The sequence below is a fragment of the Nasonia vitripennis genome, unplaced genomic scaffold, assembly GCF_009193385.2.
Source record: "Nasonia vitripennis strain AsymCx unplaced genomic scaffold, Nvit_psr_1.1 unplaced0251, whole genome shotgun sequence".
Lineage (NCBI taxonomy): Eukaryota > Metazoa > Arthropoda > Insecta > Hymenoptera > Pteromalidae > Nasonia > Nasonia vitripennis.
The window spans coordinates 611,008-627,495 of NW_022280030.1; the positions used below are offsets into that span (position 1 = coordinate 611,008).

At 40.3% G+C, this 16,488-nt stretch overlaps 1 protein-coding gene across 8 annotated transcripts in view; it reads left to right on the forward strand.

Moving 5' to 3' along the window:
• LOC100116365 (dynein heavy chain, cytoplasmic) overlaps nucleotides 1–16,488 on the forward strand; it is a 631,875-nt gene that overhangs the window by 270,642 nt on the left and 344,745 nt on the right. For all 8 annotated transcript variants that reach the window (XR_004228365.2, XR_004228366.2, XM_031933441.2 and 5 more), the window contains one exon: nucleotides 5,182–6,293. Coding sequence is in view for 6 of the 8 variants with exons in the window: in XM_031933441.2 (XP_031789301.2) it covers nucleotides 5,182–6,293 (1,112 nt within the window). In the remaining 2 variants the exon portion in view is untranslated. The remainder of the gene's footprint in view (nucleotides 1–5,181; nucleotides 6,294–16,488) is intronic.

Genomic DNA, 16,488 nt, shown 5'->3' on the forward strand with positions numbered 1-16,488 from the left:
CGTGAATATTGCGAAACAATACACCAGCTATTTCTAAACTTTAAAAAAACGTATGACTCTATCAAACGAAGCAAAATGTATCAAATCCTTATGTTTCTCGGCGTACCAAAAAAACTCGTGAAATTAATTAAATATACCTGAACGGAAGCACGGGAAAGGTTCGAGTAGGTGGTAATGTATCCGATTCGTTCATGATACGCGACGGTTTGAAACAAGGTGACGGGCTCTTCACGGTACTCTTTAACTTAATGCTGGAGTATGTTGTTAGAAAAATGCAGACTAGCGAGCTAGGTGCAACACGTAACAAAAAAACGCAGATTCTAGGATATGCAGATAACTTGGACATGGTGGAGGATAACGGTGAAACGGTGGCATGAAACGCGGAAATTTTCATAAATGTGCCTGAGGACACGGGGCTAGAAGTGAACGAATCGAAAACGAAACATATGATCATAGATAAACTAGGGATTTGCGAAGGAGAAGGTAATCTTAGAGTCGGAAATTTTACTTTCGAAAAGATTAGCGAATTCAGATATCTAGGCACAACTATAAATGATCGAAACAAAATTAAAGTCGAGATTAATAAGAGACTTCATTTGGGTAATGCTTACTTTTACGCCGTGAATAGATTACTCAAATCAAAACTGCTGTCTAAAAATGTAAAAATAAGGACGTATAGGACTATAATAATGCCGGTAATCTTGTACGGGTGCAAAACTTGGGCACTCACTAAAGCGGAAGAAAACTGTTTTAGGGTGTTTGAAAATAAGGTCCTGCGAAAATTATACGGGCCAAAGAAAGATGAGGAAACCAGGAAATGGAGGAAACTGCACAATGACGAGCTACATCATTTATACGCGTCACCGAATATGAACAGAATAATAAAATCACGGAGACTTAGATGGGCAGGGCACGTGGCAAGAATGGGAGACGATTGCACGGCAGCACGTATTATGAAAGGAAAGCCAAATGCATCGTGACTTCTAAGTAGACCCAGACTTAACTGAAATCGGGCGGGAGGGCGCGAAATCGATGGGGTTGGCACAAAATAGGGATACGTAGAAGGCTTGCGTAGATGAGGCGAAGAACTTTCGAGTTGAAATGCCATTTAAAGCACACTGTGCCGGTATTCCTGAACTGTCCGCTAATCTATTTTATTGCGGTCTAGCAGTGACTGCAGTAAGTATGCGACTACTGAGCGTTCCCTGGTCTTGGAATAAAAGGTAGAGAGATAATATTACGCTATTATCAGATGATGATTTGATAAATGATAAATCATTTGTTTAAGGGGGCACACCACCTTTGAAATTAAAATCAAAATTTTTCATTAAAAATTTATAAATACTTATATAAATGAACCAAATTTTTATTTCTATTCTTAGACATAATTACCTTTATTTTGATAGCTTTAGACCTTCTATATACCTCTATAATACCTACGTATAGTAGGGAGTCCATAATTCACTTACCGTAAGATTCCAAAGGAACGAATGGCCCAAATGAGCTCAAACTCTAGGATATTGTTTCAAAGTACATTAGTTATGGTATGAATGAGGGGATTTGGTTTAAATTTCATAGAAAAAGTTTTATAAGCATATTACTGATTTTTTTATCAATTTGTGATTAATTTTAACATAACTATCATGTAACTTTTTTTCTAAGACAAAAGTAATTTATGAAAATTTTCTATTAAACTCATACTTTTTCCGTGAACAATCATCAAAATCAGCAAAAAAAAAACACGAATTTTCCGAGTTATGCCTTTTCAGCACGATTATTGCATAATTGTAAGCAGAGCTAAAGAAAGGTCTCCGAGACCAATTGAGAGCAAATCAATCAACTAAGCTTTTCTTATACAACTATTTTGACCCGCTGATTACGAATCACGTTCGTGATTTTCCGTAAAATTCGTCAAAGAGCGATTTTCTAGAAAATTTTATCTTGATTCTTTGTACAAATTTCGGAAGAAAGTGTTTTTATACATTTTCTCGTTAATAGTATATTACGATACTAGTGCGGTAAAGTAGTGTCACCTCCGTGGGAACCATATCACCCGAGCGAAGTGAGTTCCCACGAGGGTGAAATCCCTTTACCCCCCTAGTTTCGTACAATATTTTATGGCCACGGCGTGTCATAAATAGATTGTTTTTTGTAGTAAAATCGTCGAATTTCTGGAAATTAAATATTTTAATCAAGAGTTTTGTGTTATTTAGCGGTTTGTTTAACAAAAAACAATTTTTGGCCTAGCAACCTCGAAATTCGTGTTCAGCTGGCAAAAATACGTGAGAAAAACCTTAGTGTTGCCGGCAGGTGGCCCAGGGTTTCCTTTTTAAGGAAAGTGTTATTTTTCGTAGAGGGGCCGCAAAGTCATAAACGGATAAAAGGGCAGAAATTAGTTGATTACGGGTGAAGTTGGCATCGACTGAGCAAGGTCCCAGCATGACAGCAGTTGAGGAAGGCGCTACGGTCAGAAAAAGTGACATTGAACAACTTTGGTTGAGTCGACGGATGAGCGAGACCCGACCGAGCGAAGTATATCTGAGATGACTGCAGGATTGAGGCTCTTGAAGTACCGAGAGCTTATTGTTTTTCTAGCAGTTAGGGGCTTTTGCAAAGCAAAGACTAAGCTCTATTAAATGAGGTACTTGCGACTACTGCGGCGGCAAGAGCAGATGTTGGCGAGATAGAGCCGTAAAGTGTGATAGAGTGTGCTTTAGCGAGTTTTTCGAAGCTTGAGAGAGATAGAGACAGAGACAGAAACAGAGACAAGGATAGAGACTGAAACTCGAGTACTTGTTCATATCCACATTATTATACAATACTTCCGTAATAAAATTCAACGCATCTTTAGAACCAATATTTTTACTGAATCTAAAAATTCGTGCTGAGATACTGTAAAACTTTGTGACGTTGAATATGGGTGAAATCGGTCTGTAATTGTAAATGTTATACTTTTCACCTGATTTTTATAATAATATTGTCGTTGGTTAGACGGTTAGACACGTAAACAATTTTTTTATTGGTTAGAAAAATCCAAAAAAAAAGATCGAACTTCGAAAAATTAGTAGAATAGTAAATAAAAAATTATTTCATTAATTAAAGCACTAATTAAACGGCAAACTTTCTGAACCTTGAGAGACAAAGAATTTGAATCCTGATATCTTTCAAACTAAACGATTTTATAAGCTGCAAAAAGAACCTAGCCGAGGTGATCAAAAGATCGAACTTAACCAACAAAATAACCCAATAAAAATGTAAAATACTCACATTTTAAGTAATATAAAGTCACGAGTTGTGCTACTCTTGACCGCATTTCTGAACTGTGCTACTCTTTGCGGCAAATCGTGAGTTGTGCTAGTTTTTGTTTGAAATTTTCAACTGCGCTAGTCTTCGTACGGAGCGACGAAATGATCTCGCTTTATTACGTACCGTGACCACTGGACCTAAGCGTATTCCGTGGTTCTCCACGGCTCTTCGTGACCTTGTGACAGAACGGAACAAACGGTTCCGCAGAAATCGTCCACCCTGGGATCTATATTTTTATCAAATTGCTAGAGACGATGCTCACAGACAGATCGAGGAGGCTAGGCTGAATAATTATCATTCACGACGATCAACCCTGACCGACGTCAGTGAGAAATAAAGAGGCTAGAAAATCTCGAAATTATCACCAAAAGAGAAAACATCCTATCTCGCTTCTTCTTGGGGGATTTAAGCATCCATTTCAGCGGAATTTCCAACGATCCACAGGTTCCTCCTGTTCACGATTTTCTGCGAACCTTTGAAATTCTTGAATACCCCAAACATCTCAACAAAGTCAGCTCTCCAACATCTTTAACTGACTACCATCCGATCTCTATTTTCTGTTTTTTGTCCGAGGCGCTGGAGTGGCATTAAGTGTTACATGTAACAACGTCAAATGTAGGATGATAATGGTGGATGATACAGAGAGAAGTGGAACACGTTTCGTTCTACTAAGAAATTCTACCATGATCCACATTTGAGCCAGATACCCTATTTGTCTTTGGGTAAAAACCCAGTTCTGTCTTACCTATTAATATTTGGGTAAAAACTCAGTGCCGTCTGAGTTTATTGTACACTCCAAACCTAAAGTTGAAAATCAGGAAGTAAAAAGATTAAAACCTACATTTTAAACTTTATAAGTATTTAAAAGTAAATGGTATCCTTACAGAGAATTAATTTATGGATTTTAATCTTTATGCAAATCAATTCTACAGATTTACACTTAATTGTAATGCTATCATTTTGAGGATATCAATCACTTTTTAATATTCATAAAGTTCAAAATTTAGATTTTAATCTTTTCATTTCCAGATTTTCAACTTTAGGTTTAGAGTGTATACCTTCGATGCATTATGGCATATCGTCCTAATTACTTTCCGATCTACCTGAGGGTAGTTAAGCTTCAAGTACGAAAACCCAAGCCTTCAGCGCAAGAGTTTTTCGTGCCAAGAAAGGCCCATTAGCCCCTTCACCGCTAACGACCTAACCTAATGCAAGGGCAAGGCAGCACATGGGTCACTAGATGGCAGTGCTGCAGTGATACTAATAAATAAACTGAGTGGAGCATGAATCAGGCAGAACTCAAAAAAGATCACTAAGGTCTTTTAAATCTAAATCAAGACGCGTAGTTGCCAATATTGTTCGTCATGTTTATCATTATAAGTATCGCGATTTGTAATAGTTTTATTGATTAGTTTATAACTTTACTTAACTGATAAGATCCGTGTAATTTCCAATTTGAATAAATAATATTTATTACATACACCGGTTTTAGCTTTTTACTTTTTAAAAGCAAGGCACAACAACTACTTTGGACTAACAATGGTGCCTGTAGGGATTCAGTAACAGAGAGAAACTTGTACAGAGCTTTATACCTACGCCAGATAAAAACATATTTTTTTGTTTAACGTACAAATCTATAAAAATCTTTGATTTAGAAATTTGCATCGTTACAAATCTTTCTCGAAGAGAAAGCAGAAAATTAAAGGTTGCATAGTCTCAAATTTAGGAGGCTCAATTCTCATTAGTCCTAACTTATGATTTATCTCGGTAGACGAAGGAATCGGAAAACAAAGAAAATAAAAGCACTTCAATATAATAAAACATATTCCATATTTATATATTCTACATAATAATTATTATTTTTCTTATTTTCAGTTCTCTGTGGACCACCTGGATCTGGAAAAACCATGACTCTTTTTTCTGCTCTAAGAGCCTTGCCAGATATGGAAGTTGTCGGGTTAAACTTTTCATCTGCTACAACTCCAGAACTTTTGTTAAAAACATTCGATCATTATTGTGAATATCGCAAAACTCCAAATGGAGTTGTTCTTTCACCGGTACAACTTGGAAAATGGCTCGTACTTTTTTGTGATGAAATTAATTTACCTGAAATGGATAATTATGGTACGCAACGGGTAATTTCATTCTTACGCCAACTTGTGGAACATAAAGGATTCTTCCGAACTAGTGATCAAGCTTGGGTATCAATAGAGAGAATTCAATTCGTTGGTGCATGTAATCCACCCACTGACCCAGGCCGAAAGCCCTTGAGTTACAGATTTTTACGTCATGTTCCTGTAATTTATGTTGATTATCCTGGCGAAGTTTCATTAAAACAAATTTATGGCACATTCACGCGAGCTATGCTAAGGCTTATTCCACCTTTGAGAGGATATTCTGAACCATTAACCAATGCAATGGTAGAGTTTTATTTAACGTCTCAAGAGAGATTCACCCAAGACATGCAACCACATTATGTTTATTCACCGAGAGAAATGACGAGATGGGTGAGAGGTATATGTGAAGCAATAAGACCTCTCGACAATCTATCAATCGATGGTTTAGTACGTCTTTGGGCTCATGAAGCACTCCGACTTTTTCAAGATCGATTGGTTGATGATAATGAACGTGCCTGGACAAATAAAACTATTGATATTGTAGCTTTAAAGCATTTCCCTTGTATAAACCGAGAAAATGCTTTAGAACGTCCTATATTATATAGTAACTGGCTTTCCAAAGATTATGTTCCAGTTAGCCGACAAGAACTACGTGATTATGTTAGAGCTAGACTAAAAGTTTTTTACGAGGAAGAACTAGATGTTCCTTTAGTTTTATTCGATGAAGTTTTGGAACACGTTCTCAGAATCGATAGAATATTCAGGCAACCACAAGGACATCTTCTATTGATAGGAGTCTCAGGTGCTGGAAAAACAACCCTTTCACGATTCGTTGCTTGGATGAATGGTCTTTCTGTTTTCCAAATCAAGGTATGAGCATTTAATATTTAAATTTTCTTGTTTTGATCTACTCGCTTTCCACGTTATATCCAACAGGATCTGCAAAACATACGGTGAAAGCTTTATAGTACATATGATGAATATAAATAAGAATAAACACACTTTAAGAACATTATCCTCCTCGTAAAGGAGACATTGTATTAGTAAAATTTTCGGCTTTATCAAAAACTGGTTAGAAATCCATTCTGAGTATATGTCCGTGCGTGCGCGCGCGTTTGTGATGTGTGTGTGGTTGTGTGCATTCGTATACGCCTGTATCTCAACTTCTACGTAACGAATTTTTATCCACAAAGACTCATTTCCATTTTTTTTTACTATAAGTATAACATAATGGAATGTTCTTTTTATTATGTATAGGAATAATAAATTGAATTGAAGAAAGTTACGTGATAATAAATTAACAGCGGTTTTCAGGTGTGAAACATCTCTAGCCGCGCCTTGGGATATAAATCGGATCAAGATGTCATCCACTTATTTTTCATCTTCAATCGAGAAGCAGCTCTGGGAAAGACATCTTTTAATCTTTTAATCTTTTAATCTTTTGCTTCTGTTTTGCATTTCCTTAACTTGCGCTTGTAAGGTAAAAGAAAACCAGGAGTTACACTTAAAGACAATCCCATGAAAAACCTGCCTCAAAAAGTTCGGAGTTTAATGTACTTTTTCCGTAAAAAGAATAAAAAAAGAACCAAGTAAATCTACCAGAAATTAACTTACGACTCCTGGATCGAACGTGTAACAGACGATCAAATTCATTTAGTTATTTTTATTATTATTAGTGAGAGAGAGAGAGAGAGAGAGAGAGAGAGAGAGAGAGAGAGAGAGAGAGAGAGAGCTTTGGTATCCACCACCTAGGATGATATCTCTTACTTTTCCATTGAAGATCTCAACATGTATTTCAGTGGGATATCCAACCACACCATGACACCGGATATTGATGAATATTTGCGTATCCTTGAGGATCTGGATCACCTCGCTCATTTCAGCTTTAACAAGATTCTGGAATCGAACGATACTGCTGCAGTAATACACTTTGACTATTCTAGTCTAGAGAAAGTGACGGTATCTTGCAGGTTGTAATCTCTAAGGCTCATTTAGTACTTGCTTTCTTGTTATGTCAAATTTAACCTCTCTCTGAGCACGCCATGTTTTCCATCTGCCTGGAAGAGGTCTTCAGTTCGCGCTCTTAAGGGCACACAACACTTTTAAACCCTGAAAAAAAGATTACACGGAAAAATTCCAAAATAATAGTAAATAATTTAAAATTTTTCTAGCGATACTTGATAATAAAACCCTCTAATTTACCTTGCTAAAATATGAATGATCTTACTTATCCATTGTGGCACTTGGTGCAATGTTCATAAGATTCTAAGTAAACGTATGGTTCTTTTGGGCTAAAATTCTAGAAGGATACTTTGTACACTTGTAGTTTTGGTATGGATGCAGGGATTTTTATTTTAATTAGTAAAAAATATTAAGCGATGAAAATACTGGATTTTTCCTTTTTTTCCGCTTATTATTCGACCTTTTCGTGCATAAAACATTTATTAAACATTTAAATTAACATTAAAATTCCTACATTCATACCAAAACTACAAGTGTACAAAATGTCCTCCTAAAATTTCAGCCCAAAAGAACCACACGTTCACTTAGAATCCTACAGCCAGTGATAAAACATTGCACTGAGTGCCACAATGGGTAAGAATTGGTAATCCATGCTTTAGCACGGTAACTTTAAGAGTGTTATTACCAAGTATTGCTAAACAAATTCAAATTATTTACTTCAATTTTGTAATTTTCTCTCGTGAATCTTTGTTTCGGAGTTTAAAAGTGTTGTGTCCCTTTCAGGTGGGTCTCCACTGATTTTTTATTTTTCTTACATTATGCACCATCCGTTGTCAGATTTTTGAAGCTTGATTGTGATGATAAAAGAAGGTTCCATACCAATTTTCGGCCATTTTCGTCTCCATTTACTTATGTTATGGTATAAAAATCAATAATCTATCTACTTTTATATTAAAGTGCTTAATGTTCCCGTGTGCCGTAAAGCCTTTCACATGTTTTCCCAATAACATCTAGGATATAATTTCGGGCCTTACAATTTTTAGGCCTCAAATATTTTTGGCCCTTAACATTTTTGGATCTTAAAATTTATAGCCTTCAAATTTTTGGGCCTTAATAATTTCGGGTTATTTAAATATTTCTGTGTGTCGTGAAGCCATTCTATCTTTTCTCAATAGCTGACATATTTATATCTATTATAACAGGGAACAGCGCCCCTCCACTGAAACCCATAAAAACAAGTTTGTAGCACAAAAAGTTCAAATGAAAAACTATATACAAGTCCAAAGCTAATATGACAATACAACGCAAAATAAAAATTACAGATCTTCAAATTTCAAAGGCCAGAGCAGACTGAGCAATCAAAACAATTTCCCCGGTTATTTATACATATTGGTACGCATGCGCGGACTGCATTGATAAATATCAGATATGTATATTCTCTATTATATTGAAATGGCGGCAGGGAAATGGCGAGCGGTTTCTTGACAGTTTCTATACTGACGTTACAATTCTGACGTCAGTCGCTTTTGTATTGTTTACGTTCCAATCGGTGTATTAGGTGTGTGTATACATCGCTGAGTTGCTGTGTGTCTTCCTTCTTATTAATGCTATAAGTAGCCCTGATTCCTTCTTTAATGACATCAGGAGAAGACATGGACACGATGCACACCAACAACTAAAGAAATGGGCAACACTGCAACGAGTTCCAACAAGAGCCAGATCATAACGACAGTTTCTACTGCGCTGCAGAACCTTCGACACACTGTCTACACACACTAACTGAACATCTTAAGTAACGTAAACCATTTCACTTTTCACATCGACTCGGGAAAGAAAAAACTCGACAAACTCATTCGAAATTTACAAATCAAAATCTCAAATACAGAAATAGAAGAAATTTGCTGTATGCATCAAATTTCTAGAATCTAAATCCGATATATTACGCAATGATTTAAATGGATTATTCCCACAAAACACAATAACAAAAATCATTAATATACAGGATACAAACAATATCCAATATCGTGAAGAATTAAACAAAAAATACAACAACACTATAATGAATGTTGTTACCAATTCAAACTGTGAAAAATGGTTTAAAAATCTCACAGACACTGACATCTCTACAAGGAAAAAAAGGTGAGCCTGGGGGGACACCGGCACTCGTGTGTAGAATTAGGAAAGCTGAATAATGCCTATACAGTGCATACGCGTGCCATTAGGGCACACAATCGTGCCGAATGAGAACGGTCTGAGCGAAGCCGATGTAGCACAGACCTGGTGCTGTTTCGGCACCAGTTCTTGCGCTGCCTCGTTCGCAGCGCGCTCTCTCCGAAGCATGCGCGCGCATAGTGTCACAGAGGCATTTTTCCACTCGGTTTGGCGTGTAGCATCAGAGTTCTAGTTGTGGCTTATTATATATTTGTTATAATTTTGCTCAAAGATGTATCAGTGATACACTTTTAAATAAAATTATGACAAATATAACAAACTACAATCCCAAATAGTTACCTGAAAATAGCCTTTATTGCTCCCCGGGTAATTTATTACCTGGCCAAGCGAGCATTACTTTTCCGGCATTACTGAACAGCTTAGCCCGAGATCTTGAATTAAAAAAAATTATCGAAAATGGCTGCCCCTATCGAAAGATACAAGCATTTGGAAATAGGGTAAAAATCTTCAAAAATGACGCCAAAACGAGAATTTTTGGTTTATTGTCGGATTTTCTCATTCTAGACTATTCTTACCCTATTTTCAATTGCTTGTAGTCGTCGTACCCTATTTTAAATCGTTATTTACTTTTTATTTTACTGTTTATCTTAACATCGAAACACACAGAAAATCGCCATGGTGTACAATCTCGTCGACAGAGCGATAAAACTAGGAATTAAAAAATTTCACAATAAAAACATCGATATTGTCAGAAAGCTACTGTTTGACAATAACTATCCAAATGTATTTATAGAAAATATATAAAGAAAAGATTGTCCACAATAAAATCAAATAAACAACCACGATAACAAACAAACAGTAGCCACAATAATTAACAAAACACCATATGTATTCCATACGCAAATGGCTTATACGAACGGATCAGTCATAGTTTTAAAGGAAACAACATTTATACTGTTCCAAGAATCAACAGTGAAATGTGCAACATCATTATAAAAGGCACAGATAAAAAAAATAAAAATCTCGAGAACAATGTTGTTTACAAATTAAAATGCAACGACTGCTCTGCTACATACGTGGGCTAAACGAAAAGAAATGTCGGTATACGCGCTGAGGAACACAGAAAATCAAAAAATAATGTAATCTTTGAACACCAAACACACTATAATTACACATTCGATTTTGACAAATTTGACATAAAAGATAAAGAGCCCAATCTAAATAAAAGATTGATTTTCGAAATTTACCTGCAAACTAATAGCATTAATAACAAGGAAGACACACAGCAACTCAGCGATGTATATACACACCTAATACACCGATTGGAACGTAAACAATACAAAAGCGACTGACGTCAGAATCGTGACGTCGATATAGAAACTGTCAACAAACTGCTCGATTTCCCTGCACATTATATAAGCTGCGTAAAATCGATAAGCAAACGAATTCGGGACCGAACAGCTGAAAGAGCAACACCCCTATCTCCTCTTCCCCCGCCGTTCGGCGGGGACGAGGCATATCCCGCAATATCCGCATGTATATACCGGTGTTACAAACAGAGAGGAGACAGAGTCGAAAGCGAAAAAGTAGACGACGGGACTCGAACTCGCGGACCCGAGAGCCAGAGACCTGTGCTCTAACCACTGAGCTAACGTCTACGATGCATTCGGACGCTATGCATCGTAGTACGGCTCGGCGGACTCTTATCGCTGACTCGTCTTCGCTGCTCGCGTTGCAGACGTGTGCGCCTGTGACACCACCCCCCTTTGAGGCGAGCCGTCCTCGGCTCGCGCACTTCCTTACCGATAGGCAGTTCCTGCTTTCTTCGGTCTTCGGCCATGTTCGGCCACAAGACTGCAGGCTGCATTACCACGCAGATTAGAGGCGTCCACGCATGATCTATTCAGACTCATGACTTACAGGGGCTTGATCTGGGGCGTCTATTGGTGGAGTGCTGTCAAGGGTAAGGTAGGTGTAGTTAAGGTAGTTAATGTAGGTAAGGTAGGAAGTGTCGTGGGATCGAGAAGAGATCTATTTTTTTAGCCGGGTTCTAAACCGGTGATCTCCCCCGTAAGGGATGCCAGAATGTTACGGACGGCGGGTGGTCGAGGGTGCTCTCCGGACACGGAGAAGGAAGAAGAAAGAGATGCTGTTCGAGCTTTATTCGACGCTTGAGCTCCTCTCTTAGTCGTGGTCGCCGGTAGACTACTCGCTACGCCGTTGTCGCGACTAGGCAACGGCTAGCGATCCCACGTGCAGAAGTGCATCCACTGCACTTCTGAGCGTGAGAAACGCAGGCGACGGCGTTCCCCGCTGACGATGCAGGACCATCGTCGGCTTTCGTCACCGGAGAAGCCTAGTGCTCCTCCGCTACACGCCCTTGGGCGCGCGGGTGACGTCCTCGGCGCCCTCAAAAAGCAGGGTCGCCGGCGGAGCCGTGCGTGCGTTGCTTGAGTGTGTAAGGCGACGGGGCGCGCTGTCGCGCGCTCCTCGCCTGAAGGTATATGTATGTGTACATGTTTTTACTTCTTTTTTTTTCTATTTTCTGGGATGCCAGTGCTTGAGCACAGCGCATTAGAAGCGCATTGGGTTTCTAAATCCTGCTGACTCCGTAATGTCAGTTCTCTTTGTTTTTCTCTTAAAAAAAATCTGTTAAGCGTTGATATGTGTGCGTATGTGTGTGTGTGTGTGAGTCGGCGCGGATGTTGTCTTTCGACAGCCGCTGCTGTCTCACAGAGTTTTTTTTTAGAGGCGGAGCTCGATACATATTTTTTTTTTTTTTTTTTTTTTTTTTTTAATATTAGTATGTTTACATTTCTTAATATAGTTATAAGCCTCATGGCGTACTTGCATTCGCCACTTACGGTATTGCCTTATAAGCTATAACATAGTGTGTTTACATTTATTAATATAATTATAAGCCTCATGGCGTACTTGCATTCGCAACTTACGGTATTTCCTTATAAGCTATAACATTCTAATTTGTAGGATATGGCATATAAATGTGTATATTTTGTTATTTTTCTTATTATAACCTACATGCATATATGTATATATAACAAAATTGCGCGTTATGCAGCGCATCATATCGCTTGGATATTTTTCTTGCCATAGCGGCAGCTTGGCTATTTTGGCGATTAGATTATTCTTATAGAAATAGAGGCACGCGTTATCGGCCCGCGCGATAAAACTCCAGAGCTCCGTAGCTCCGTTCGTGCTTGCTTTGCGCGACGCGGCGTTACCGGTATTTGGGTATTATATTTTGTATTAAAATTTTAATTTATTGTTTTCGGAAAAGTGGCGCGCGTTTCTTTGTCCCTGGCCGTTTCGCGCGTTCTTTTTTTTTTGTTTTTACACGAGGGCCCTGAAGGGGAGAGAAGGGAAGCTATTGCGCGTTCGCGGCTTCGGCGGCCCTTCTACTGGCTGACAGCTGTGCAAAGCTGCGTGCGGCCTCCAGTTGCATGAGGTCGCGCATGGGTTGCTGAGCACGATAGCGCATGAAGCACCATACTGCGACGACGCAGATGAGTACGATGCTCAACGAGGACCAGGATACCCAGCTCAAAATGCCGGTGTGTCCGCTTAGGTCCTTGAGTTCGAACTCTGTTTTCTTCCTGTAGGCAATGTCACGTGCTCTTGCCGTAATCTCGCGCAAGCTCTCGCCTGCTTTCAAGTTGTCGAGGTCCGAGCCGTGCGCGTTATCGGCGCGATGCTCGGTGCCGATAGCGATGGCTTGCTTGAGATCTGCTGCTGCGGCAGAAGACTCGTTTACATGTGCCCATATTTTGGACATGTTGAATTGCAAGGCGCCGAGAGATAGCGTCTCTAGCTGCTTTGTTATTATATGAGAGGCGACCAGGCGCGCACTTGCCGTGTGCGCTGCGCACCCCTCGCGGAGTTCGAGGACTCCTGCGCCGCTTATCTGTGCGGTGACAAGCTCCTTTTTTGGGCACTGTATGTAAATATTTTCCCGTTCTCTGGCTGAATACACCCAGGTGTTAGCTCGGTGTAGGCGCAGCCAGAATGATTCGCGTAATCTTTTTAAGCGGATGTCGCATACCTCCGGGCTTTCTATCTTACGGCCCGCGGCGACTTTGATCTCGCACGATACGCTGTCACTGATCTCGCGCACTGGTTCCGGGTTGACCACAATCAGTGTGTCCTGCAATTTGCGCAATTTGCGCACTTCTTCTGCAGGGATCGGAAGGTAGGTGAGATTTGACGTGCTTATCGCAAAATAGGTGTGCACTGGCCATATGTAAGCGGCCGTGTGAGCACTATTAAGGATGCTTTGCACTGTGGGTATCGGAGATGCCTTAAAGAGATTAAATTCCTCGACATCTACCAGCGGTATTGCAATGTGATAAATTAAGTATCCGTTGGAGAATAGGATTGCCACTCTCGATATTTCCATTATCGGAATGACGGAAAAATCGCCCGGAGATAATGGAAATTTCGCGTGAGAAAGTGAATCCTCTACCGATTTCGCCGCTTGGACGATCGTCTCCGGCGCTAGGATTTTTGGGTGAATCAGACCCTTGACTGCAAATAGTATTGCTGTATTAATCAGCTCGGTGTCGGCTTTGAACTGCAATAGAGTTGTCTTAATGTTCATTTCGACATCCAGGCTATTAATGTTGGCGAGGTTTTTGGCCGAATTATTTTCCAACACTACTGCAAATGATTCAAGTTTGCGCATCCTCTTTTTCAAGTGTGATAACTCGTGTTCAACTATTTCGGTCTGATTCGCCAATAACGCGGCTGTCAGACGAGTATCTTCTGCGATCCTTTGCACTGCCGCTTGAATCTCAGCTTCATCGGCTTCCGTTAGTGTACCGTATAGCCATTTGTGGAGTGAGCCAATAAAGGGTAGTATGGCGCGGCGCTCCCGTGGGGCTTGGTGTCCGCTGCTATCCGTTTGTATCAATTTTATAACGCGTTCAGCCTGCGCGGTGACGGATTCGGCTTCTTTGATCAACCCGGCGGCATCGCAACGCGGATGGCATGCTCGAGCGGCGGTTGACACGCGATCGACCAAAACTTTACTCGCTTGGAAGAATTCGTTCAGGTCGATTTTTTCTATTAACTTCCAGTTAGTACTGGATGTTGAGAGGGGTGCAATCTTCTCGGTGATCAACCCCAAGTTGTGTTTTAACTCCTGCACGAAACGCCCTGGGCTGTGGACCTGGGGAGTTTCCTCGATCCCTAGCACGCAGGCTGCGCATAGCCTGCAATTAATGGTAAAAGCACCTTATATCTATGTTGCTGAAATGAGCAGCTGGCTTTTGACGCGCTGGGAGTGTCTTTCATTTATTCATTTTTAAATCTTGAGGTTAGGACGTTGTTTTTTTTTTGCGCTACGCCCGGGGGCGCGCAAAAAAACAGGAAAAAAAAACGTCCTAACTTGCACGGTCGGAATCCGATAAGTCTGCGTTTCTTGCTAGCTCGCTCGGCCGTTCGATTTTGTTGACGTGCACGACTTTTGTTATCTCGTCGTTTTGCAACGTCACGTTATTAGTCTTGCGGTTGATCGCAATTATCTCGAAGGGCCCGCGGTATTCTTTAAGGTATTTGTTTTTCTTGGGCTCATTTATCAGAAAGACGATTTCGCCTTCCCGAAAATGCTTCGAGTTTAATTTACGATCGTAGTAGTGTTTTGACCGATACTTGGATTGCACCAAGTTCATGGCCGCCGTCGTTTGCAGGGCCGTGAGATTGTTTGTCATCTCGGTCAAATAATTGTTATAGGACATATCGTCGCTGACTCGGGGGAAGCTGGATGGCGTTCTTGGCTTGAAGCCGAAGAGCAGCTCGTGCGGCGAGTACCGAGTGCTCTCGTGCTCGGTACAGTTGTATGCATGCTGGCATACGGCCGTCCATTCATCCCAAGTATCGGCACGTCTTACATACTTCCGCAGGTACTCGGTTAGCGTATGGTGCATACGCTCGATCGAGCCGTTTGCCTGCGGATGATATGCCGTAGTGCAAAATTTGTTTATTTTGAAGATCCTAGCGAATTCCTCCAGAATTTTATTTTGAAAATGGCTACCTTGGTCCGAGACCAATGCGGCAGGTGGTCCAAAAACACAAATAATTTTCTCCGTGAGAATTCGCGCGACCTCGTCCGCATTCGCATGCCTTGCTGGCGTTAGGACTATATATTTTGTGAGCATATCCTGCGCCGACAAAATATATCTGTTCCCGTGTTTGGAACGTTCCAACGGCCCATAGAAATCTATGGCGATATGAGCAAATGGCATCGATGGCGTGTTGCTGATAAGCATGGGTAGCCTAGTTTTTATTCGGACCAGCTTATTGCTCTGGCACGTTGGGCAGCGAGCGACAAATTGCTTTACATCGGGGCGCATATTTCGCCAATAAAAATCATTGGCGATTTTGCTGTATGTTTTATTTTTGCCCCGATGCCCTCCCATTGTTGCCTCGTGATACTCTTTAATGAGATTAAAGCGCTCAGAGACTGGGGGGGCTGGCAAATTATTTTTGTACAGAATTGCAATTAATGCAACTCCGGCAAAAATATTGTCGAATAACTCGACGAAGTTTGTCCACTCGGATACCGTGAGCATCGCCAGATCTCTAATCAGAGCTATGCTGCGGATATTTTCCTTTAATATAACGTTTTTTAAGGTTTTTAGACATTTTCGCAAGTCGGCGCGAAGCGGCCGATCTTCGAAGTGATTTTTGATATATACTCCGAACAGCTTAAAATTCCTGCAGGCCGTAACATTTATCTCGCCCAATTTGAATTCGTTTTCAGTCAAATCGAATGGGTTTATATATCCTCTTTCGCATAAAGCTTCCTGAATTTCGGTGGACAAAACTCCGTCGGCCGAAACCAGGTAAACTAGGTTTTCCTTGAAGCGAAAGGGATGTTCGTTGTAGCTCTGCAAGTGAACGAAAGCTGGGGGCT